The sequence below is a fragment of the Salvelinus sp. IW2-2015 genome, linkage group LG22 (genome assembly GCF_002910315.2).
Source record: "Salvelinus sp. IW2-2015 linkage group LG22, ASM291031v2, whole genome shotgun sequence".
In the NCBI taxonomy this organism is placed as follows: domain Eukaryota; kingdom Metazoa; phylum Chordata; class Actinopteri; order Salmoniformes; family Salmonidae; genus Salvelinus; species Salvelinus sp. IW2-2015.
The window spans coordinates 28850047-28875317 of NC_036862.1; the positions used below are offsets into that span (position 1 = coordinate 28850047).

The 25271-nt window shown below is 41.1% G+C and overlaps 1 protein-coding gene across 2 annotated transcripts in view; it reads right to left on the reverse strand.

The window, feature by feature from the left end:
- Nucleotides 1-14136: 14136 nt before the first annotated feature.
- Nucleotides 14137-25271, reverse strand: part of LOC111949378 (CMP-N-acetylneuraminate-beta-galactosamide-alpha-2,3-sialyltransferase 4) — a 42161-nt gene continuing 31026 nt past the window's right edge. For both annotated transcript variants that reach the window (XM_023966482.2, XM_070434203.1), the window contains 7 exons: nucleotides 22422-22519; nucleotides 20365-20428; nucleotides 19799-19894; nucleotides 18493-18682; nucleotides 18048-18185; nucleotides 14747-14899; nucleotides 14137-14582 (listed from right to left, as the gene is read on the reverse strand). In XM_023966482.2, the coding sequence (XP_023822250.1) occupies nucleotides 14493-14582; nucleotides 14747-14899; nucleotides 18048-18185; nucleotides 18493-18682; nucleotides 19799-19894; nucleotides 20365-20428; nucleotides 22422-22519 (829 nt within the window). In that variant the 3' untranslated portion in view covers nucleotides 14137-14492. The remainder of the gene's footprint in view (nucleotides 14583-14746; nucleotides 14900-18047; nucleotides 18186-18492; nucleotides 18683-19798; nucleotides 19895-20364; nucleotides 20429-22421; nucleotides 22520-25271) is intronic.

Sequence of the window (25271 nt, forward strand, 5' to 3'; positions counted from 1 at the left end):
CACTGTTGTCACCTTAGCTTGCTACATAACTTCTGAGTGATAGAAAGCAAGAACACCACTATACACACCCGCCATTACCATGACAACTAGCATAGCCATGTCAGCAAATGACTAGTCTGCAAACACACAAATCTGGTCACTTGTAACTTGCTGTTTGGACAGTCAGTATTCCAATACGGATTTGAAAAACAAAACAAATTTGAGCATTAAGGCGTCCTGTGTGAACAAACTTGAATGTCACTCTTGTTTACCTGTCCCTAGTCAGTCAGATGGAACACTAAACTGGCGTTGTTTATAGAAGCATGGTGACACACACAGTCTTGTGGCACTCTGTCCTAGCTTTAGATGCTGGAGGACAGGAGACGACGGACAGATAAGACTGACAGTAACACTGACAGCGGGCACGCTGCCAGACAGACAGACAGAGTGGTGCCTGGCAGAAATCCCACCCACATGCCACACAAAATGGCCAGAGAGTCTCAGTGAATGAGGCGAGACAAGCATCCCTGAGTGTACTGCAGGAGTAAATAACCCTGAGATCTGCAATCAGACCATGGATAAAACCACACACACACACACACACGCAGCCTTAGCAGTCAAGGTTTATTATGCACACAGCATACCAATTCCCCCCTGACCCTGTCCACCTATAGCAGCCAGCAACTGTAGTGCTGCTCAATAACACAAACAACCATTTTTGGCCACAACACCTTCAACCGCAGTTTAGGAGAAAATGGCAGTCTACCAGACTTTAAATCATCCAGGACAACTGATCTTTGTTGGTTGTCAGGGAGATGAATTACTCCTCCTGCCATAAAACCATAATAAATTAGGTTAGGGGTTCTTAAACTTTTCCAGACTGGGACCCAAATAAGAAATCCTGTGTTTTCTTGAGACCAAAGCTTATGAAAACATGTAACTATACGTAAATATCGGTACATTTTATTGCCCTTATGCCTAAAACAAATGCAATATAGACAAATAACAAAATACTCATATAAATAGCTATTCATGTTTATTTTTCCCCATTAAACACTCTTACATATCTGTCTAGGTTGGAACTGTTGCTGTTAAAATACATGAAATCCTTTTCATTCTGAAATGGAATAAACTGATTGATCACAACACACAGATGTATAACAGAACACACACACAGGCTCAGTTTTTGATAGTAAAACCATAAGTAACTGTAGATAAAAAATTGATCAGGCCTACTGTACATATTACTGTACAAAGTATTGTTGAAAAAAAGGTCTAGGCTGAAACGATTGCTGTTAAAATACAATAAAAATTTCAACTAATTCTGAACTGGAAAAAAACTGACTGATCACATCACACAAATGTAGATAAGAAAATACACTGCTCAAAAAAATAAAGGGAACACTTAAACAACACAATGTAACTCCAAGTCAATCACACTTCTGTGAAATCAAACTGTCCACTAGGAGCAAACTGATTGACAATAACATTTCACATGCTGTTTGTGGCAAATGCGAATAGACAAAAGGTCAATTGTGTTTCTTTGTGTGCTGTCTTGTGTGTTGGTGTTTTTGGTTTGTTTGTTTAGTGTGTGGGTTGTTGGGGTGGGTGGAACTTTGATAGCAATTAGCAAGACCCCAATAAAGGAGTGATTCTGCAGGTGGTGACCACAGACCACTACTCAGTTCTATGCTCCTTGGCTGTGTTTTGGTCACTTTTGAATGCTGGCGGTGCTTTCACTCTAGTGGAGCATGAGACGGAGTCTACAACCCACACAAGTGGCAGGTAGTGCAGCTCATCCAGGATGGCACATCAATGCGAGCTGTGGCAAGAAGGTTTGCTGTGTCTGTCAGCGTAGTGTCCGAAGCATGGAGGCGCTACCGGAGACAGGACAGTACATCAGGAGACGTGGAGGAGCCGTAGGAGGCAACAACCCAGCAGGGACCGGCTACCATCCGCTTTGTGTAAGGAGGAACAGGAAGGACACTGCCAGAGCCCTGCAGGAATGACCTCCAGCAGCGGCACGAAGCTCTCAACCAACCTGATTACATTGCACTCCACGAGGAGCCTGCTGTTATGCGAATGCAGTAGAAGCCAAGTGTAAGTTGCTAGCTAGCATTAACTTATCTTATAAAACACAATCAATCTCATAATCACTAGTTAACTACACATGGTTGATGATATTACTAGTTTTATCTAGCGTGTCCTGCGTTGCATATAATGATGCGCGTGCGTATCGTTGCTCCAATGTGTAGCCTACCGCATAGAGAGCAGTCGATAATGCCTTTCTTAAAATCAATAACAAAGTTATATATATTTTAACCTGCATATTTATGCTATAAATCCAGTTTCAAATCCAGGTCAATTATTAACCAGGTGTAAATTGTGTCTATCTCTCCGTTGGTGATGCGCTCGATGCACGCAGAGTCAGTGTATATGCGAAATACCAGTGTTGGGCCGGCCCTAATTCGGACCAGAATTGATTTACGTAATTTATGACATAACACTTGAAGGTTGTTGCAATGTAAAGCGAATATTAGATTGTTATAGGATGCCACCGTTTCGATATTTAAGAATATACGGAACGGTTTCTCTGTATTTCTCACTGAAAGAATTAATACGTCTTGTTTTCGTAGATGAAGTTGTCGCGCATTCGACCATATTAATGACCTAAGGGCTCGTCATTCTGCGCTGTTCGTTATTAGGTTTTTAACTAAGGCTATGTAATTTGATAGAGCAGTCTGACTGAGCGATAGGTGGCACCAGAGGCTCGTAAGCATTCATTCAAAACAGCACCGGTTCGTCTTTCATTTCCAGTAGCATCTGCATGCTGTTTATGAATTCACGAGCATATGCAGACTCCCAAGAATTAGGCTGGTGTAGCACCGATGTGGAAATGACTAGTAGTTAGCGGGTGCGCCGCTGAATAGCGTTTCAAACGTCACTCGCTCTTGAGACGCTTGAGTAGTGTTCCCTTGCTCTGCATGGCTATACGCTGCTTCGAAGGCTTGGCTGTTGTCGGATGTGTTCCGCTGGTTGAGCCCAGGTAGCAGCGAGGAGAGGAATGAAGCTATACTGTTACACCTGGGGCAATACCAAAGTCGGCTTTATAAGACCATCCAATAGTCCAAATGTATATGAAATACAAATCGTTCATAAGAGAAATAGTCCTATATTCCCTATAATAACTAACAACCTAAAACTCTTACCTGGAATATTGAAGACTCATGTCGTAAAAGGAACCACAAGCTTTCATATATGTTCTCATGTCGTGGAGCAAGGAACTTAAACGTTAGCTTTTCTTACTATGGGCACATACATGCACTTTTACTTTCTTTATCCAAACACTTTGTTTTTGCATTATTTAAACCAAATTTGAACATGTTTCATTATTTATATTTGAGGCTACACTTGATTTGAATTGTATTATATTAAGTTAAAATCAAGTGTTCATTCAGTTATTTGTTGTATAAATTGTCATTATCAAATAAAATAAAATAAAATCGACAGATTAATCTGGATCGGCTTTTCTTTTGTCTTGTAACGACTCCCACCGAAGGTGGCTCCCCCTTCTGTTCGGTGAGCGCTCGCGGTCGGTACGTCAACCGGCCATACTAGCTGCCACTGACTTTTTCCTCCCCCTCCCTTTTTGTTGAGTAGTGACACCTGTTTGTGGTTAGGGTGATTTGTGGGGCTTTATTACCCAGCAGCCCGGCCTGCTGGGTGTGCGGGATTGTTGTGTGTACAGTTTGTACATGCTTGTGTGTCAGGGTACGTGTACGTTGGTTTGTGATTTTCGTGTTTCTCACTTTGTTTGTGGTGAAGCATTAGTTTTAGAGTAGCGTCGTGTTTTCACCCGTGTGGGGAATTAAATTTGGAACGCTACTCTGAACTCTGTCTCCTGCATTTGACTCCTTTCATCCACTACACCCCCGGCATTACAGTCCTCCAATAATCGGTATGGTATCGGCGTTGAAAAATCATAAATCGGTCGACCGCTATACTGTACTCCCTTATTTCTGCTAAATGATAACAATGCCTTGCTAGCTGACTTTTCCACTGTCGAAGCATTGTTTCCTGATGCATTCTGCCCTGTTCTGAAATAACTCCATGGGTTTACCGTCATGCTGTGAATGTTTGGTCAGGACGTGTCGTTTTAATTTGTTAGTTTTGTGAGACTCATTACTAAGCACTCCCCTGCACAAAACATATTGTGGGTGCTCTTCGTATTAAACCAAGATAGCGAAACTAATCGCTGTATTTGCGTTTCAAGACAATTGAGCGCAGTCAGAACTTGTGGCTACCTTGAGTCCATTTGATCACAGCGGCGAGTGGGACTGACCACTTTGAAACTTTGAATAGGATTTTAGCGAATGTAGTTTAAGGCTGTATCACATCCGGCCGTGATTGGGAGTCCCATAGGGCGGCGCACAACTGGCCCAGCGTCGTCCGGGTTTGGCCGGAGTAGGCCGTCATTGTAAATAAGAATTTGTTATTAACCGACTTGCCCAGCTAAATAAAACAAATAATTATGTTTGGTTTTCCTTGAATCAGTGAAAATAACCATTTCACCTGTCCTTTTTATCCATACTGAAATTGTTAATTACAACTGTGAGCCTTCATCCTTACTGCAGAACTTCGGGTAGAAAGAGAGGAAATCAAACCTGAACACCCATCTCTAAAGAGTGCCCACGCACACGAAAAATAAGCTTATTCTTTTCATTATTCTCCCCCATGTACCCAGTTCCCTACTTCATTTAGCTTTGGTGTTTGGGTTTATGGGAGAAGCACCTGAATCACTGCAGTGCCCCTCACTGTGGGCGAGTGAGTGGTGTGTAAAGCTAGATCCTTCTCCAGGTAGAATACACCCCTTCTTCCTTGCATCCCACACAATCCAGAGAGAAGCCTTCCTCTGGGCTCCAGGCTCCAACACTTCAGCATTGAGTCTCCATCTCTCACACGCTTCGGGAGGAGTGAGGTATACAATACAAAATACCCAAATTGGCCATAAGGGTGCGACTTGTGGAGTTATGTGGCAAGTAGCCTAGAGGTTAAGAGCATCGGGCCAGTAACCGAATGGTCACTGGTTTGAATCCCTGAGCCGACTGGGTAAACAATATGTTGATGTGCCCTTAAGCAATGAGTGCCTGCTAAATGACTAAAATGAAAAYAATAATGAAAACGAGACAACGCTAAAGCAAAATATCATAATGGGTGGACCATATGGTGAAATTAGATATGAGGTAAGTCTCTGGCTGAACTGGCTCTTATTGTCAGGGAAAACTTCTTAAAAAAGGTCTAATGCAGCCGTTTTTAATCTCAATATCAAATTATTTCTGGTTAACAATTTAGTACCTTATTGTGATTGTTTTCAATTAAAATGGAAACAAAAAAAGCTTTTGGGGAAAGAGCAATTTCTAAAGCAATAATTATGTTCAGACCATCTGGGAACGGTCTGAGTGGGGAGGGGAAAACTGAATATAAACTGTTATTGGCAGAAAGGTTTGGAACCCTTTCTTATTGGTCTATTAACTCATTTACCACCTGGTGATGTAACCAGGCGGGCCATTCTCCATCCCACCAAAACAGGCAGAGATGTCAGGTTTTTTCAAACAGCTCTTACACTAAAAGGGCATTATAATTATTTTCACAATTTCACAGTATTATTCCAACCTCAGTGTGTAAATATATATAAAACAAGAAAATCACGTTTTTGTCTGCACGGGGCATTTAAAGTCACAGTTTAATCAAATTCAGAATAATAGGCGCTTAGAAAATGATAGTGTTGCTGTGTAAATATCTGAGAAAGCAAGAAAATACATCTCAATTGGATCTTTGTTTGCACCCATAAATCAATTAGCCAGAGATAAACATCAGTGTAATGCTCACAACACTAATGTCTAGAGCCAGCCAGGTTGGAGTGCGTGCACGCATCCTCCTCCAACAGACTAACCTGCTTTCCAGTTCTCTTGTAAACAGCCCACAGTTTCACACGGTCCTGTTCAATTATGTAACAGTCAGTTGCATAAGAGAACAGAGTGAGAGAGAGCAGCCAATCAAGCATGACACAGTGAGCTCCTCTCATCAACACCACGGCAGTTACGTGTATCAACAATCATCTGAGTCTTCAGCTGTGGCTAGTTGTCTCGGACAGAATATAGAGAGAACGGAAAGAACTACACTATAAGCTTTTAAAATCAGTCAATCCCCTCAACATATAATGGTAGTGCTCTGGGCCCAGTTTTTCCAAAGTTATCGGATAGGATTAAATGCAAATTAATAGAATGAATAGAACAGACAAATCATTGAGTTGAATATAAATGCAACATGTAAAGTGTTGGTCCCATGTTTCATGAACTGAAATAAAAGATCCCAGAAATGTTCCATATGCACAAAAAAACATTTCTCTCAAATGTTGTGTACACATTTGTTTACATCCCCGTTAGTGAGCATTTTATCCTTTGTCAAGATAATCCATCCACCTGACAGGTGTGGCATATCAAGAAGCTGATTAAACAGCATGAACATTACACAGGTGCACCTTGTGCCTGGGACAAGGCCACTTTAAAATGTGCAGTTTTGTCACAACACTATGCCACAAATGTCTCAAGTTGAGGGAGCGTGCAATTGGCATGCTGACTGCAGGAATGTCCACCAGAGCTTTTGTCAGATAATTTTATATTAATTTCTCTACCATAAGCCACCTCCAACATTGTTTTAGAGAATTTGGCAGTATGTCCAACCCGSCCTCACAACCGCAGACTGTGTGTAACCACGCCAGACCAGGACCTCCACATCCGGCTTCTTCACCTGCGGGATCGTCAGAAGGGGGAGGTGGGGAGGCGTATTTCTGTCTGTAATAAAGCCCTTGTGGGGAAAAACTAATTCTGATTGGCTGGGCCTGGCCCCCAAATGGATGGGCCTATGCCCTCCTAGGCCCACCCATGGCTGCACCCCTGCCCAGTCATGTGAAATCCATAGATTAGGGACTAATAAATGCATTTCAATTGACTGATTTCCTTGTATCAACTGTAACTCAGCAAAATCTTTGAAATTGTTGCGTTTATATTTTTGTTCGGTAGATTTCTTTGCATTTAATCCTATAGCTGAAATCCGGATAGATAACTTTGGAAAAATTGGGCCCTGGAGGCTGAAATTGAATGGTTAAATGAATAAAATAAATTATTTGTTTCAACACGCAGTATCAAATTGGTTTTAAGTTGCATGAAATGGCCACGCTACATTATCAAACTCACAATTGTTTTTGTGAGATTAGACTGGTCTCCTCAGTGAATGGGAGGTCTCTTCCCTGGATGCACCGTACCATTATTGACAGTGTAAACAGATAGGCCAAGGCACAGATACGCAGAGGACATGCCTTTATGGAAAGGCAATGCATTTCAGGCTCCATTTCAACTCAAATAAAACACGTCTTTTTAAATTTAGCAGTTCATTCAATTATGACCATCACAGATATGAGCCACAGGAAAACCTTTAAAAGGCTTGGCCTTGTGGTAATTGAGAGCTAAGCTGAACCTCCCTATGAGCACAAGATATCAGAAAGAAATGTTTAGTTGAAAAGACATCTTTCAACCAATTTTGCTCACTGGGCTTGTCTAATGTACAGTACTGTGGWTGTAAGCACAGTAAATCATTTACACTTCTATTCTACAATAACCCATAACATTAAATTGTGTAGCACAGAGAGAGATTTAATACATCCTGTATTGACTAGAAAGCTGATATTGTATACAGACGAGAGAAGGAATATACAGTTGAAGTCAAAAGTTTACATACACCTTAGCCAAATACATTTAAACTCAGTTTTTCACAATTCCTGAAATTTAATCAGAGTAAAAATTCCCTGTCTTGGGTCAGTTAGGGTCAACACTTTATTTTAAGAATGTGAAATGTCAGAATAATAGTAGAGAGAATGATTTATTTCAGCTTTTATTTCTTTCATCACATTCCCAGTGGGTCAGAAGTTTACATACACTCAATTACTATTTGGGACTATTGCCTTTAAATTGTTTAACTTGGGTAAAACATTTTGGGTAGCCTTCCACAAGCTTCCCACAATAAGTTGGGTGAATTCTGTCCCATTCCTCCTGACAGAGCTGGAGTAACTGAGTCAGGTCTGTAGGCCTCCTTGCTCGCATGCACTTTTTCAGTTCTGCCCACAACTACTCTATAGGATTGAGGTCAGGGCTTTGTGATGGTCACTCGAATAGCTTGACTTTGTTGTCCTTAAGCCATTTTGCCACAACTTTGGAAGTATGCTTGGGGTCATTGTCCATTTGGAAGACCCATTTGCGACCAAGCTTTAACTTCCTGACTGATGTCTTGAGATGTTGCTTCAATATATCCACATAATTTTCCTGCCTCATGATGCCATCTATTTTGTGAAGTACACCAGCTCCTCCTGCAGCAAAGCACCCCTACAACATGATGCTGCCACCCCCATGCTTCACGGTTGGGATGGTGTTCTTCGGCATGCAWGCCACCCCCTTTTTCCTCCAATCAAAACAATGGTAATTATGGCCAAACAGTTCTATTTTTGTTTCATTAGACCAGAGGACATTTCTCTAAAAAGTACGATCTTTGTCCCCATGTGCAGTTGCAAACCGTAGTCTGGCTTTTTATGGCGGTTTTGGAGCAGTGGCTTCTTCCTTGCTGAGCGGCCTTTAAAGGTTATGTCAATATAGGACTCGTTTTACTGTGGATATAGATACTTTGTACCCGTTTCCTCCAGCATCTTCACAAGGTGCTTTTCTGTTGTTCTGGGATGGAATTGCACTTTTCGCACCAAAGTACGTTCATCTCTAGGAGACAGAATGCGTCTCCTCCCTGAGCGGTATGATGGCTGCATGGTCCTATGGTGTTAATACTTGCGTACTATTGTTTGCACAGATGAACGTGGTATCTTCAGGCGTTTGGAAATTTGTCCCAAGGATGAACCAGACTTGTGGAGATCTACAATTTCTTTTCTGAGGTCTTGGCTGATTTATTTTGGTTTCCCATGATGTCAAGCAAAGAGGCACTGGGTTTGAAGATAGGCCTTGAAATACATCCACAGGTACACCTCCAATTGACTCAAATTATGTCAATTAGCCTATCAGAAGCTTCTTAAGCCATGACATCATTTTCTGGAATTTTCCAAGTTGTTTAAAAGGCACATTCAACTTCGTATATGTAAACTTCTGACCAACTGAAATTGTGATACAGTGAATTATAAGTGAAATAATCTGTCTGTAAAAAATTGTTGGAAAAATGACTTGTGTCATGTACAAAAGTAGATGTCCTAACCGACTTGCCAAAACTATAGTTTGTTTACAAGAAATTTGTGGAGTGGTTGAAAAACGAGTTTTAATGACTCCAACCTANAGTACGATCTTTGTCCCCATGTGCAGTTGCAAACCGTAGTCTGGCTTTTTATGGCGGTTTTGGAGCAGTGGCTTCTTCCTTGCTGAGCGGCCTTTAAAGGTTATGTCAATATAGGACTCGTTTTACTGTGGATATAGATACTTTGTACCCGTTTCCTCCAGCATCTTCACAAGGTGCTTTTCTGTTGTTCTGGGATGGAATTGCACTTTTCGCACCAAAGTACGTTCATCTCTAGGAGACAGAATGCGTCTCCTCCCTGAGCGGTATGATGGCTGCATGGTCCTATGGTGTTAATACTTGCGTACTATTGTTTGCACAGATGAACGTGGTATCTTCAGGCGTTTGGAAATTTGTCCCAAGGATGAACCAGACTTGTGGAGATCTACAATTTCTTTTCTGAGGTCTTGGCTGATTTATTTTGGTTTCCCATGATGTCAAGCAAAGAGGCACTGGGTTTGAAGATAGGCCTTGAAATACATCCACAGGTACACCTCCAATTGACTCAAATTATGTCAATTAGCCTATCAGAAGCTTCTTAAGCCATGACATCATTTTCTGGAATTTTCCAAGTTGTTTAAAAGGCACATTCAACTTCGTATATGTAAACTTCTGACCAACTGAAATTGTGATACAGTGAATTATAAGTGAAATAATCTGTCTGTAAAAAATTGTTGGAAAAATGACTTGTGTCATGTACAAAAGTAGATGTCCTAACCGACTTGCCAAAACTATAGTTTGTTTACAAGAAATTTGTGGAGTGGTTGAAAAACGAGTTTTAATGACTCCAACCTAAGTGTATGTAAACTTCCGACTTCAACTGTATCTGCAGTGACAGTGTGTCCCTGAGCAGCCTTTGCACATCATCAGTTCACTCATTAGTTGAAAGAGCAGCACTTACATGTCTTTGATACAGAAGAAAATAAATGTCCCTGTTATTGTAATCTACTTGGGCATGTGTAAGCACTGGCAGACTTACCATTAGGCAGAACAGGAAATTAACTCAGGCCTTCCATCATCAAGGGACCTCATGAGCTGGGCTCTGTCTCAATCCACCACATCTGCCAATATCGGCCTTCTGCACCTGCAGTGGAAGATGTCTGAGCTACAGCGGTTTTTGTCAGACCAGGAGGCATCCCAGAAATCATTATTCTCACGAAAATGTTTGTAGCGTCAGAGTACACTAATATGACCCCTCTATGGAAATATGAGACTCTCACGAACACAATGTTCTCCGTTTTGCTCTACCCCCACAAGCGTCACAATACTTTTCTGAAGGTAACCCGGTACCGGCTGAATAGGGCATTTCCATGTAAAAGATATACGGGTAATTCCACGCAAAAAAAAACAGCCACGCTAAAAACAGACACTTCAAAACGTACTTCATTTTGATTACATTTTTTACTATCCGTTTTTCCATGTATGAATCATATGTTATTCAATGCATTTCTATGGGCTAATAGCAGTAAGGCCAAATTCAATGTTTCATCAAATACATTTTGTATATATCCATTTTTTTGTAACAAAATGTGAAGAAATCCAAGGAGGGTGTAGACTATCTATAGGCACTGTATCTGATTCAGTCTGGCCAAAAATATTATGGCATGTCCTACTCTTTTTGTCCAGACAGCATCAGCTACATATAGTAAGACAGAGGGGCACTGTTTCACTCGTTCGGATGCTTTCCCAGGTGAGATAGTTTAAGCCACTTGCAAATTGAAGGAAAGTTGGCAGGTACACAGTGCACTGTTCCGATGCTGGAATTATTTTGGATGAATGTGCGAAGGTACTCCGACATTGCTCATCCAAATATTTCTATATTTCTTAATTCCATTTTTAGATTTGTGCATCGTTAGATATTACTGCACTGTTGGAGCTAGGAACACAAGCATTTCGCTACGCCCGCAATAACGTCTGCTAAACATGTGTATTCGACTAATAACATTTGATTTGAGGTAACCTACTTCTTGAAGTGATTTGTTTGACAATCAGATGAAGACCATGAACCAGTCATGAGGTTATGGTCATGGCACATTCAAAGAAAATGTTTACAGTTAAATTACATATTTACTAGAAATCCCATTATTTACTTCTTAGCAGGGGGTGGTGGGGGGGGCTCAAACTGGCCTCTGCCTGACGCCTCCAAATCACTAAGTCCGCTCCTGTGTGTAAGACTTACTGACTGCATGGGTTAGACACTATGAGTGAGGCTGTGCTTGGCCACTCGCTGGCAATGAGGATGTAGTGACAGGCAGAACTTAATGTCAGCTCTAATAAGGATGGCACTGCATTTAGAGAGGTTAAAAAACATAGCATCTGTCACTAGCAGCATTATTTAGTCACTGAAAAAAAGAGTCTTGCACGGTCTCCTGGTGCTCCAGATGTTCAGGATTGGCTTTAGCACACATACTGCATGGTACGGCTGGCTGCTGTTGTTGGAAATGCCCCAAGCTTCAATCTCTGAAGTGTCTGTTTTCTGGGGYCTGTGAAAGGAGAGGCTACCTACTGTATCCGTTGCCAACTTTATGGAGTGCCTTTTCGCCATCTAGTGGCCAAAAGCTGACGAACTTTGACTGTAAATACACTTCCGTGTAGCTAACAAAGGTCAACTATCGCTTTTCCCATAAACCAAATTACAGTGAACTCCGCTACATACACTGAGTGTACAAAACAACAACGCCTTCCTAATAGTGAGTTGCACTCCCTTTGCCCTCAGAACAGCATCAATTCATTGGGGCATGGACTCCACAAGGTGTCGAAAGTGTTGCACAGGAATGCTGGCCCATGTTGACTCCAATGCTTCCCACAGTTGTCTTAAGTTGGCTGGATGTCCTATGAGTGGTGGACCATTCTTGATACACACGGGAAACTGAAAAACCAAGCAGCGTTGCACAAACCGGTGTGCCTGGCATCTACTACCATACTCCGTTCAAAGGCACTTAAAATCTCTGTCTTGCCCATTCACCCTCAATGGCACACATACACAATCAATATCTCAATTGTTTCAAGGGTTAAAAATCCTTCTTTAAACTTCTTGTGGCTGCAATCCCGGTAACGGGATCGATATGACAACAGCCAGTGAAAGTGCAGGGCGCCAAATTCAAACAACAGAAATCTCATAATTTAAAATTCCTCAAACATACATGTGTCTTATACCATTTTAAATGTAATCTTGTTGTTAATCCCACCAAAGTGTCCGATTTCAAATAGGCTTTTCAGCGAAAGCACCACAAACGATTATGTTAGGTCACCACCAATTCACAGAAAAATTCTGCCATTTTTCCAGCCAAAGACAGGAGTCACAAAAAGCAGAACGAGATAAAATGAATCACTGACCTTTGATGATCTTCATCAGATGACACTCATAGGACTTCATGTTACACAATACATGTATGTTTTGTTTGATAAAGTTCATATTTATATCAAAAAATCTGAGCTTACATTGGCGTGTTACGTTCACTAGTTCCAAAAACATCCGGTGATAGTGCATAGCCACATCGTTTCAACAGAAATACTCATCATAAATGTAGATGATAATACAAGTTATACACATGGAATTATAGATATACCTCTCCTTAATGCAACCGCTGTGTCAGATTTAAAAAAAACTTTACGGAAAAAGCAAACCGCGCAATAATCTGAGACGGGGTTCAGAACAATAGTCAAATTAGCCGCCATGTTGGAGTCAACAGAAACCAGAAATTACATGATAAATGTTCCCTTAACTTTGATGATCTTCATCAGAATGCACTCCCAGGAATCCCAGGTCCACAATAAATCCTTGATTTGTTCGATAATGTACGTTATTTATGTCCAATTAGCTACTTTTGTTCCAAAGTCACGAAGCGCGTTCCCTAAAGCTGACGAAATGTCCAAAAGTTCAGTAACAGTCAGTAGAAACATGTCAAACGATGTATTGAATCAATCTTTAGAATGTTGTTAACATAAATATTGAATAACGTTCCAACCGGAGAATTACATTGACAGATGAGCGATGGAACGGAGCTCCCTCTTATGTGAACGCGCATGGTGAAAGCATGGTCAGGTCATGGCAGACTTGACTAATTCCTCTTTCATTCGGCCCCCCTTCACAGTAGAGGCGTCAGACAAAGTTCTACAGACTGTTGACATCTAGTGGAAGCCGTAGGAAGTGAAAACTCATTCATATCTCGCTGTGATTTCAATGGGATATTGGTTGAAAATCGACCAGCCTAATAATTTCCACTTCCTGTTTGGATTTTTTCTCAGGTTTTTGCCTGCCATATGAGTTCTGTTTACTCACAGACATAATTCAAACAGTTTTAGAAACGTCAGAGTGTTTTCTATCCAATAATAATAATAATATGTATATATTAGCAACTATGACTGAGGAGCAGGCCYTTTCCTCTGGGCACCTTTCATCCAAGCTACTCAATACTGCCCCTGCAGCCACAAGAAGTTAACCTGTCTCCCCTTCATCTACACTGAAGTGGATTTAACAAGTGACATCAATAAGGGATCATAGTTTTCCTCTGGTCAGTCTGAGTCATGGAAAGAGCAGGTGTTCATAATGTACATCTCATAACAGACAAAAATATTCACAACTAAAAAACCATCAATAAATTATGAAAAAATGTCTGACCATGGCACAAAAGAAGTCTTTGCTAAGAAATTGTAAACTGAACAGTGATATTTCCATTTAGATTTCATTTTAATAAAAATGTATTACATACAATAAAATATCCAGTGGTAACATTTAAGAGAGATTTTCTTTTAAAGTCAATTTAAAAAAAAATCTAAATCAGAACAAATCAGAACTTTTTTTWAAATATTTTTTTTCTTTCGGAAAATACGTATTTATTTTCAATAAGAGTGAGGTGAATTAAGACTGGCAAAATGTGTGATTATGATGTTTGGACTGTATGGGCCATATTGTCAGCAGAGAGGAGTCAAGTTCACAACTGACATCAGTGTGTAACCCAGTCCAAAAACACACGCTAGCCTCTACCACCTAGGCTTGTGTGTAGATCTAAAGGAAAATGTATAGGTATTAGCAGTGCAGTGAAAATTCCTTTCAGATTTTGATGAAGTTCCTAGGAGGTAAGGGATAGGGGCTGTTTCTGGACCGTGCCCATGTGTGTACAGTATGTGTGTCAGGAGTGAGGGTGTAAGTACATGATAGCCCCTGAATCCTCTAGTTTTTTTAAGGCTTCTGCTTCGTGGGTAAGGTCATGGTAGGAATCCTGGAACAGAACGAAAGCAAAGCCTAAACATATCAATTATTTTGCCTGGAAAAAATTGAAAACATACACACAAGTGCACTGAAAAATATACTACCATGGCGTATAACACTTAAAGAGTGTTCATCCCTGACATGGGAGTTGAGTAAAATCCCATGTACACTCACCTTCATGGATTTCATAGTGTCATATCCGTAGTAGTGTATAGGATGCTTCTGGTTTTTGGATGCTGGATATCCAAACCCAGCTATGTGCACCACATCACAGTAGTTGAGTGCCACAAACACGGCTAGGACCCCTGTGGTGGGGTGTACTGGTTTCTGTAGGAGTGAGAACCAAAACCAATGACACCTATAGTATGGTAACAGACATGTAGTATCGTGTTTGACACTAGGTGGTAGCAGGGACCTGTAAAAACTCATGAGTCCTCTAATTCTGCACGTCTAGTACATTAGTTGGCATCACTGGTATATTACAGAGCAGTGTGCCCTTTTCTTAATGTGTACTGGGATAAAGGGAGATGGTATTATTACTTTTGTCTCCAGAACAATGTGAGGGGTGTCCCTGGTTTGATTCAGCTTTTGCTGACTGTTCAATTATTACTAATCTATTGTGTTATTGACTGTACGTTTGTTTATTCCATGTGTAACTCTGTGTTGTTTGTGTCGCACTGCTTTGCTTTATCTTGGCCAGGTCGCAGTTGTAAATGAGAACTTGTTCTCAACTGGCCTACCTGGTTAAATAAAGGTGAAATAAAATAAAAAAATTAAATGATTACTAATGTTCACAGGGGAATTGTTTCCACATGACAGCAGTGAGGGAGTATAAAATCCCCTTTTCCAAATGGTGCACTCTGTTTCACTCTCTAGTAGCCTTTCCTTATCTGTCCTTTAGGAGAGAGTGGGATAAATTGAGCCATTGTTTATATTCAGCATCACTCCCAACAAGGGAAACATAGTATTCTTTCTAACAAAGAGATTTACATATTTTTCATATGTTGTGTGTCCCTGGAAATGATCCGAATTCATGTAAACATTAGTTTTGAAAAAAAGTGGGACAGGGTAAGTTAAGTCACCTACACATTTCTGTACTGAATTAAATATTACCACTACCTTTTTTAAACCATGTCTATCTTTATCTTTATTTCCCAAACACAATTTAATACAATCACAATCGCTTTTTGTCTTTTAATCATTTTAAGCATCTTTTAACACAGGCTTAACACCTAACAAAAACGTTGTACTTTTAAAAACACTTTCAACATAGGCCAGACCCTTTTGTTACCTCATATCCCAGCAATAATGCCTTGCATTACGCCTGGGAAGAAAACACTTAAATTTGCTCAACTTGCCATTAGCGCAACCATTTGCTAAACTTAACCCAAGGCAAACATTTTGACTATATTAGCCCACACAGCTACAAGGACACACTTTCATGCTAGTTTTAGGAGCTCATGTTGAAGCGTAGAGACCAACTCATGTATAAAACAATCTTAAAAGTATCTAAAAATGGTAAGCAAGTAGTTGGACCTAACTTTTACCATGTGGTTTCTTCCTTCAGACCTCTTCCTAAATATTTGGTCAAATTATAAATTGTGGATGGTTTCCTAGAAACAAGGGTGGCTCAACCCCGCTCTCCCCTATCTGTTCCATGTAATCATTACCCTTGGTTTACGCAACTACCCACCATTTCCAAGGAAGCTTCTTGTTCAGGTACATTATTCCACCCTACTGCTTTCCCAATTCCTTCCAATAGACCAGCCAAATAAAATAAAAATAAAACAAGACACAAAACCTTCAAAATGGCAGACAGAGCCAATACTGGGTGCAGGACCCTTTCCAAAGTAAATGTCTGTGTTAGAGGCACTTTTTAAACATCAATATTGTGACACAGGAATAAAACTTCCATTCTGCTTCTCCTATCAGTACCATGCATTCAATCTCTTTCCCTGTTTGAGGCGAGACATGTCAGTTTCCTGCGTGGAAAAAGTCTGTCTGTCAGAGTGTGGCCCGCAAGGCTTTACGAGCATGCGGTCGGGGGTGGACATCCATCCCCAGGCCCTAAGGAGAGAGAAACTGGACAGGACCAGCCAAGTTCTCAAACCCCTACTTCTCTTCATCACACCGTTGGGACATTCCTCCAAACCAGGTTCCTAATGAGCCTGGCTGGGCTGGGTGCATTAGCCTAATGTGGTCGATCAACGAGCACTCCAACTTCTGTAGTGCCTCGCATAGCTTGGACGTGGGCCCATGGAGCCTTGGTGAGAGGGGGTGAATATTGTCACTGCTGTTCGCCAGCCAGACCAGAGTGGTGGGAGTGGGATCTGTCTGACTGGCAGGGGCATTAGTTAGCCCTCAGCTCAGTCAGCCTCTGTATTGTAACCAGGGGGACTGCCTGCTGCTGCCTTCTCACAGGGCATGTGGATGACTGCCAACATGGCACCCACGGGGAGGGGTGAGAGAGAGGCATGGGGGCTGTGGGTCTGCGGTCAGGCCCTCTTACCCTCCTTCTGGCTGACGGGGCACGCACAGGCTCCTCTGGCCCAGGAAAGAGACAAGGCAGAGGAGAGAGTGGGGAAAGGGGTCAGGGCCGAGTGCTCGGAGTGGCCAATAGGGCCACGCAGATGGAGGAGGAGGGCTACTGTCGGACTGATCGCCTGCAGTACCCCTTCTTACCACTGTTACCTTGGCTCAATGTTGTTTCAGCAGTCCAAAGGGTGCACAGCCTCAGTCTGACATAGGGGCTCGCTGGGAGAACAAACTAAACCTGGCTTTGTTCCATCTCAAAGACATCTCCACCATGCACTGAACAAGCTCTCTTGAATGTATCATGTATTTCAAAACCCAGAATTCCTCAGCCAAACGGAGAATTGTGGTCCAATTTGTGAACAGAAAACAGCTCAATGGCTTACTATTAAAATGTAATCTGTCACAATATTCTATTCCACAATCATTTTCCTTGATTCCATTAGTTCTGTTGTTCCATTCTGCATATGTTCCACTGATATTTTCTGGAATTGCCATCTGTTTTTCTTGCTCTTCCATTTCTGGGTAATCAGTAGAGCGTTTGAAACTGACCTTCTCCTTTCCAAACTGTAGCTGGTAGAAATGCTTACAGACAGCACAGAACACTGGCCCCTGTTCAACAACCATTTTTTTTTAAGGATGTACTGAGAAGCCTAAAAAACATCAAGGACTTATCTTTTAATGACTTTGATGAAATGTCAAGAGGAGCAAAATGTTCATTTGTGCAGTTATGTGGTACAAACACCACTCTTGACCTCAAGTCAAAAAGCCTGTTAGCTAAATAATATTCKATTTTAAGTGCTGTAGCTAATCAAATATTGCACCTTTGAGTACTGCAGTCTTTCAAGATTTTTGATAGAACTTAAGTCTACTTCACAGATTTATTTTCTGCCCATATCCTGGTTCCCAAAGTAGCTAGGAGTAAACGGAGCTGGTCCCTTACCTGTTTTCTCTTTGGGTGAAGGGGGATTTGTAGCAGACTGCTGGCCGTCCCATGCAGGAAGTGAGGGTCCAGCACCCGGATGCGACTGGTACTGCCTAGCCAGATCTGTGGAGGGGGCTTCCAGAAACCCTTCCTCACCTGGCACACACACACGTTGATTAGCGAGTGCACACACACAGAGCCTATGTCTACACAATTGAGGCCCTGTTTTAGTCTCATTCTACTCAGTTTCTCAGGGCAACCTAGTCGATGTGTAAATGAGGGGATAATGACCCTATTCCTAATCATGCTAAGAGCGACCGTAGCAGCCTGAGCTAAACCAGAGAGTGGGGGTGTTGGGGCTGCTGAGACCACAGTTTAAATTTTCAAGTAGGTTTGGCAAGGCTGCCATTGATTCTGTATATTTTGTCACTGCATGGCTGGATGGCACGCACACATCCAGTACCCTCTTCTCGTCGTACAGGATCTCTTTGAGCCAGCGGAGGTCCTGCTGTTTGAAAGGCACTAGGACCATGAGGGTGTCGGGGTCGTTGTGCATGCTGGGGTTGTAGGAGGCCGACTCAGGGTAGAAGAGACGCATAGTGGTCTTGTTCCCCACGTCGTCCTCATAACCTCTGACGGGGGCGTCATTTAGCCTGCACAGGGATACAGAGAAAGAGAAACCTTAGCCATTCCCTTCTATAAAAATAGTCATTAAACAGAGTAGTAGTTTAAATAGCATTGTGTGTACTACAGTACTACATTCGAACAAAAAACACATAAGGTTGCCATGAAACAGTGCAACTCTGGACAAAAATAACAATTAACATAATAATTACATAATAAGTTTAAGTTTAGTTTAGAGCTGTTCTACCCTCCCTCTAATGTAACAGAATTAACTGCACTATTTCACCACCATGTATCAAAACAAGAATGGAGGTAGGAGAAAGCTTGGTAGGAGAACTCGATTTCCTCGGCCTGTGAGATTAGCGTCTGAGAATGGGAGATGTGAGAACTGAGCAGAACAGAACATAGCAGAGTGCATTGTGCCTGGATATGACCTAACGCTGGATATGACTTAACCCTAACCCTCGATATGACCAGGCAAAATTGTCTAGGCTGTTGGCAAGAGGTTTATACAAAACTCAAAATGCCTGTGTTCAGTCCAAGGCTATAAATGAGATTTGGAAAGGGCACTGGGGTATTTTTCTGCAGGGTAGAGCAAATCCCCCTTTTAATAAGAGACTGAGTTAACCCAACAGTATACTGATTACACAGAGAAAGGCATTAAAGCAAGGTCACCAGTCTGAGCTGGCCATTATGGTACAGCCACATTGACTCCATTACGCTTTCACGGGCAATACTAATTAGACTATCCCTCTTGAGGACAACGCATCATAGAAAATCTGTTTGTTTTTTACTGGATTACAGGAATTGCTATGGAAAAAGCCAGTGGGGAAATAGCTAAACACTATTGCAGCTACAGACTGTACTCAGAGCCATATTTCAATATCAAATTATWTGGCTCTTGACTGTACTGCAATATATTGCACTCTATGTACTGACATTGATTAGGAATACCACTAATTGTGCAGGAACATCATTGGGTCAATGAGGAAATAGTCCATCAAACGTAGTGCATCAGATAGATCTGATAAATGAAACAGAAGTGGTGAGTTGTAGCAACAGTTCAATAGAAGAGAGAGGGAGGATGGACTTAATGACGATCGTGTGGTAGAAAACAGGATGGAACCATRAAGCTTTATACTTACCGGATCACCACGTCGTACTCATTGATGATGCCGCCCAAGGAGCTGTTTTTAATGGAAAACCCATTTCCTATGACTGCACACGTTCTGCAGTCTAGACTGCGGACATAAAACAAAATAAAATAATTTTTACAATCCATTTACTTTAGTGTTGCCTTTTCTATCATTTTAAAGTTCAAGGCCACTTTGAGGGGTGACTAACTGCACACTACAGTAGAAKCACTGMACATTTTCCAACACTTCCATTGTAATAGTGACTGGGTCACTGCTTGGTTTGACATTTGGCATTCTTGCTTGAAATGAAGTTAATGAACTAAGGCAGCTTCCTTGTGGCACATTTGTCCATCCATTATACACACACCACAGGGATGATTTGAGTCATTACGTTAGCACAGCATTTACACTACATTTAGGAGACACACACACCAACATATATTGCTCTCAGACACATATCAGCTATCGGTGGTTCTTTGTGACCGTAACAATTATTGTAAGAAATAAAGTGGTTCATACGGCACACCAGAGGTTAACTCTTGCTAATATGGCTAAGAATCACTCATCACATTTACCTATCAATGCTGGCTGGCATTTTGTAATTGGCAATAATGGCTAAAACCTTCAGCAGCAGCAACTCTGGAAAAGAGAGAGGGATTAAACAAGGTGTGATCACTTGGACTGACTGTAAATTCTGATAAATGTGTCTTTACATAGAGAAGTCCATATCGAGAGGACTGATGACCCAATACGGTTTTCAAATACTAGTCGTAAACTCGACGCACGTCACACACATTTTCTGGAAAGGGAGCATAAACCTAGTGGACATTGACTCCATAATGCTTCTCAATCAATCAAATTACTCTTGGTAAGCTAATAGCGTGTAGAGCATTAATATTTGTTTTACTTTTTATTGAGTTTTGTAATTTTTCTTTTTACATGTACAAAACAATAAAAAAATGCATACAAAGATGACCCAAATTGTCCCCATCCAACCTCCCGCATCCCTCCCACCCAGCAACTGAGGTTGCTTATCAGTCCCCCTCCCTCCCATCCATCCTCTGATTCCCCCTGTACCACCCCTTCCCCATGGGCCTGAAAGCATAGAAAGTAACAAAAGTCTAAATAAATAGAGTATATCAATTGGTTTGAATGTGTGGGAGTTTAGCAGAGATTGTTCTTTACAGAGTCAAGGACTCAATTGTTCCTTGACTAGCACCATTCAGCCTAGCTGTCAATAATTATAATGTAATAACTTCTGATGTAATAAAGATCATTTATTTATAAATCCCATCATTGGATGTTTCGGTAGTTGGGTTTCCCAAGGGACTACATTGCGCAGCTATACTGGCCTAAATTGTAAATATAGAAAAAAGGAGTTGCCTGGTAATGTGTATATCTTTCAAATCTTGGAATGTTCTCAAACCATTAGTGCACATGATAACAGCAAGGGTACGGATTCCACATATGGACCATTGGGGGGATGAAAAAGGCCACCTCCAGATCGCAAGGCATTATTGTGAAATATTGGTGTATAGGCATGACATTTTGAATCCCAGTTACATCGTTTAAACATTTTGCACCAAATAGAAATAGTGTGAGCAATAAAATGACCAAAGCGTAGTTTACATTGTTTAAGTGATATAAAATCAGTGAAGATTTATATCAGGGCCATAGGAGACACCATATTTTTCTCTGTACTCAGCCAGTAAAATAATCATGTCTAAACAAATTCAAGGTGGGYCAAAATGCTAGAGCTTGGAAATACAATTTAAAGTTTGGTACAAATAGTCCTCCTACATATTTTCCTCTTTGTAAATATATTCATTTATCTGGGATTGTTTACATTGCCATATACATTTTGAAACAGGACTATGGATTTGTATCTAAATAGCCAGAAGGTGGAGCCACGGGAAGCATTGAACTACAGAAATTCAGCCTTGGCAATATATTCATTTTGACAATAGATATGCTGCTGGTTAAAGCAACGGGGATATAATTCCACCTACTGAGGTCAGATTGAATACATCAGTAGATTTGAGAGAAGTGTTATTTCCTTTCATTGACAAATTGCCTGGGCCAGAGGTTCCATGGATAATAAGAATAGCAGAGGTGAAATTGGATCACCTTGTCTGCTACTTCTAGTGATTCTGAACAGAGCAGATATTGTCTGTTATGGCTGGGGGATTGATATATAGTATTTCAATAATATGAATGAAATTGGAGCCAATTCCTATATGTTCCAAAACAGACCAGAGATATGATAATTTTGGTCAATCAAAAGCTTTTTCTGCGTCAAGAGATAATACAGCCCAAGAAGCTGTTGTTTCTGATGAAGCATCTAAGATATGTAATAGTCAGAGGCTATCCGAGGATAAATGCTTTTAAAACAAACCMCTTTGGTCCGTGTGGATCAATTAGGGTAAGTCATGAAACGACAACATTTTTGGAAAAAAGTTTAATATCTGTGTTTATCAAAGATTGGGGGTGATAGAGAAAACGATGGCATCCTTATTTCTTGAAATAAAAGCAAAATTAGAATGAAATGTAATTTCATAAACATGTTCCATTAAAGGCTTTGTGGGYAAAAAACAAAAACAAAGCAATTACACAATGAAATGAGAGCACATACCACTGCCTTTAATACCGTAGGGTAATGCAAGAGTGGACTGATTATGTCGCCAGAAGAAATCATCCAGTTTGAAGAAGAGCTGTGTTTGTCTGCTAATGCTGTATTAGAAACAGGYGAGAATAGATTTCACATTACAACACAGAAAAACAAAGATATACTGTATAGTTCCTACTAAATATTCCACACTGCCAATGGCATGGAGATATACAGTATACACTGCTGACCTGGCAGTTTTAGTTTGTCATTAAACTGAAATGACCTTAATGGCCGTAATTCCTTCTCATTGTTAAATGTAATCAACCCCCATGTCTATGACATGCTGACCACACCGCTTGCATCACGTGCGTTGCAAAATAAATTTACACATACACTTGAAGTCGGAAGTTTACATAAACTGAGTTTAAATGTATTTGGCTAAGGTGTTTCACAATTCCTGACATTTAATCCTAGTAAAAATGCCCTGTCTTAGATCAGTTAGGATAACCACTTTATTTTAAGAATGTGAAATGTCAGAATAATAGTGGAGAGAATGATTTATTTCATATTTTATTTCTTTCATCACATTCCCAGTTGGTCAGAAGTTTACATACACTCAATTAGTATTCCCACAGTAAGCTTCCCACAATAAGTTGGGTGAATTTTGGCCCATTCCTCCTGGCAGAGCTGGAGTAACTGAGTCCGGTCTGTAGGCCTCCTTGCTTGCACACGCTTTTTCAGTTCTGCCCACAAATATTCTATGGGATTGAGGTCAGGGCTTTGTGATGGCCACTCCAATAGCTTGACTTTGTTGTCCTTAAGCCATTTTGCAACAACTTTGGAAGTATGCTTGGGGTCATTGTCCATTTGGAAGAAACACGTGACCAAGCTTTACCTTCCTGACTGATGTCTTGAGATGTTGCTTCAATATATCCAGAATTTTTCTTCCTTGTGAAGCCATCTATTTGTGAAGTGCCCCAGTCCCTCCTGCAGCAAAGCACCCCCACATYKTGCCACCCCCGTGCTTCACGGTTGGGAGGGTGTTCTTCGGCTTGCAAGCCACCCCCTTTTTCCTCCAAACACAACAATGGTAATTATGGCCAACCAGTTCTATTTTTGTTTCATCAGACCAGAGGACATTTCTCCAAAAAGTACAATTTTGTCCCCATTTGCAGTTGCAAACTGTAGCAGTGGCTTCTTCCTTGCTGAGCAGCCATTCAGGTTATGTCGATATAAGACTCGTTTTACTGTGGATATAGATACTTTGTAACTGTTTCCTCCAGCATCTTCACAAGGTGCTTTTCTGTTATTCTGGGATTGATTTGCACTTTTGCACCAAAGTACGTTCATCTCTAGGAAACAGAACAAGTCTCCTTCCTGAGAGGTATGACGGCTGCGTGGTCCCATGGTGTTTATACTTGCGTACTATTGTTTGTACAGATGAATGTGGTACCTTCAGGCATTTGGAAATTGCTCCCAAGGATGAACCAGACTTGTGGAGGTCTACAATTTTTTCTCTGAGGTCTGAGCTGATTTCTTTTGATTTTCCCTTGATGTCAAGCAAAGAGGCACTGAGTTTGAAGGTAGGCCTTGAAATAAATCCACAGGTACACCTCCAATTGACTCAAATAATGTCAATTAGCCTATCAGAAGCTTCTTAAGCCATGACATCACTTCTGGAATTTTGCAAGCTGTTTAAAGGCACAGTCAACTTAGTGTATGTAAACTTCTGACCCACTGGAATTGTGATACAGTGAATTATAAGTGAAATAATCTGTCTGTAAACAATTGTTGGAAAAATTACTTGTGTCAAGCACAAAGTAGATGTCCTAACCGACTTGCCAAAACTATAGTTTGTTAACAAGAAATTTGTGGAGTTGTTGAAAAACAAGCTTTAATGACTCCAACCTATGAGTATGTAAACTTCCGACTTCAACTGTACATGTTATTCAATCATTGCACCCGCACTGCTCGCACGCCTCAGCGAGCATCTGCGTGGCCATGCGCTAAAATAGAACCCATTTCTATTTGTGACGCTCAACGCACTGCAAGTCCGGCCTCTCCCATCTCCTCATTGGTCTTTAGGAGCATATACCCACGTGGGTGATTGAAAGATGAACTGACGTCCACACTCCAGTTGGTTGTAGTAATGCACCTTAAAGTTGGTTGCCAACCGCCATATAAAGTCCAAAGAAGTAAAGAAGAAGCCTGAAGGAGGAGAGATGACGAGAAAGGAATTTGGTTTACCGTTTTATCTGTGGATTAATTGRCCGAGTAGAGGACCTTGTGCATTTCAGGTAAAATAACAACCCAATGTTTAAATCCTTGGACAAATTAGCTAGCAACAGCAAGCTAGCTAGCTAAATTGACATAAATGTTTAATGCTTTTCGACCTATACCCAAATTAATATAATTGGTTCAGAGTTTGTTTTGATATTTCAACCTGCGTGTCCTGATCATGCCTTGTGTGGGGCTACAAAATCATCATGCGCGCGATGGCGCGGTTTGGTCAGCATGTTAGGCAGACAAATCGTACTCATTATAAGCAAAGCTGATTTCAATACATTTTTCCCCTCAACACGTAATGTCTACATGATGTCATTCATCAAGCATGACCCTCCATAAACCATCCTCTGCTAAAAGCTACTTTTTGGCTCCCYATTGGTGCAGCGGTATAAGCCACTACGTCTCAGTGCTAGAGGCTTTACTACAGACACCCTAGTTCGAATCCAAGCTATCACAAACGGCCGTGATTGGGAGTCCCGTAGGGCGGCGCACAATTGCCCCAGCGTCATCTGGGTTTGGCCGTCATTGTAAATAAGAAATTTGTCCTTAACTGACTTGCCTAGTTAAATAAAAGGTTCAAAATAAAAT